General features: G+C 47.4%; 1 protein-coding gene across 1 annotated transcript; it reads left to right on the forward strand.

Moving 5' to 3' along the window:
- LOC122049288 (casparian strip membrane protein 2-like) lies at nucleotides 1–981 on the forward strand. The gene is made up of 2 exons (XM_042610691.1): nucleotides 1–380; nucleotides 457–981. Exons 1-2 carry the CDS (start codon nucleotides 49–51, stop codon nucleotides 800–802), a joined length of 678 nt encoding a protein of 225 aa, XP_042466625.1. The 5' UTR covers nucleotides 1–48; the 3' UTR covers nucleotides 803–981.
- Nucleotides 982–1384: the final 403 nt, after the last annotated feature.

The raw sequence follows: 1384 nt of genomic DNA on the forward strand, positions 1-1384 counted from the left end.
TGACCTCCCTCCTCTTCATTAGCTACCTACTCCCACTTAGTTCCCAACATGAGCACCAGCGCCGATGCCGCCCCCGCCACCGTCATCCCCGTCGACGATCACCCTGCCTCCGACACCATGGGCAAAGCTCCCGTGGCTACTGCACCCCCGCCTCCGCCTCCGCCGCCTCGCACCTTCCCCTTCTTCCTGAGGAACACCGCCAAGGGCGCCGCCGGGGGATGCCAGCGTGCCTTGGCGTTGCTCGACTTCGTGCTGCGGCTCTGCGGCATCGCCGCCACCCTCGTGGCCGCCGTTACCATGGGGACCACCAACGAGACGCTGCCCTTTGTCACCCAGCTTTTCCAATTCCGCGCCAACTTCACCGACCTTCCCGCGCTGTTGTCAGTCCCATAAATGGAAATGATTAAAAGAAACAAATTAAAACGTTAATTAAATCACGACCGGTTTAAATTGCAGGTTCTTTGTGATAGCGAACGGCATCGCCGCTGGCTACCTCGTGCTCTCCCTCCCCTTCTCGATCGCGGGCATCGTCCGCCCGAAGGCGACGTGCCCAAGGTTCTTCCTCTTTTTGTTCGACTCGGTGATGGTCGCCTTCACTTCCGCGGCGGCGTCGGCGGCGGCGGCGATCGTGTACTTGGCCCACAACGGCAGCTCCAGGGCCAACTGGGTGGCCATCTGCCTTCCTTTCGACGGCTTCTGCCAGCGCATCAGCGGGGCCGTCGTCGCCGCATTCATCGCCGTCGTCTTTTTCATGGTGTCGGTCCTCATCTCCGGCCTGCTACTGCGAAAAGCACGAATATAATTCGATCACCTCCGGTCGATCGGCTTAATTCGTTCTAAATTTCGTGGGTTTAAAATTCGTCGTCGTGTCGCGTGTTAGCAAACTGTGCTTAAATATCATCGTTCTAGCCGTTTAATGCTCTTGTACTTTACCGTTTCTATTTTCATGTCTTTATGAATGCGAAAAATTCGATCCTGCAAGATTCAAGTTATTACAATTGATATATATATATATATATATATATATATATATATATATATATATATATATATATATATATATATATATATATATATATATACTATCCGGACTTTATATGGTATCAGAATCTTAAGACCCTATTCGGACTTTTTTATGAACAAGTTACAATTTTCAAATTCCTACTACAAGGCCGGTCTTGATTATTTCCAACAATTCACAAAATCTAAAGATATTGGCTATAGTAATTTTGCCTTAGTCAGTTAAGGAGACCAAATCCTATTATAACAGAACAATACTATTCTAGCACTACTTACTTCTCTACATTATAGACTTGCAGTTTTAGAAAATCAAATTCTTACTTTAGAAAATTACATACATAAAAATAACCAGACATAGGATCTA

Source organism: Zingiber officinale, chromosome 2B (assembly GCF_018446385.1).
Source record: "Zingiber officinale cultivar Zhangliang chromosome 2B, Zo_v1.1, whole genome shotgun sequence".
Lineage (NCBI taxonomy): Eukaryota > Viridiplantae > Streptophyta > Magnoliopsida > Zingiberales > Zingiberaceae > Zingiber > Zingiber officinale.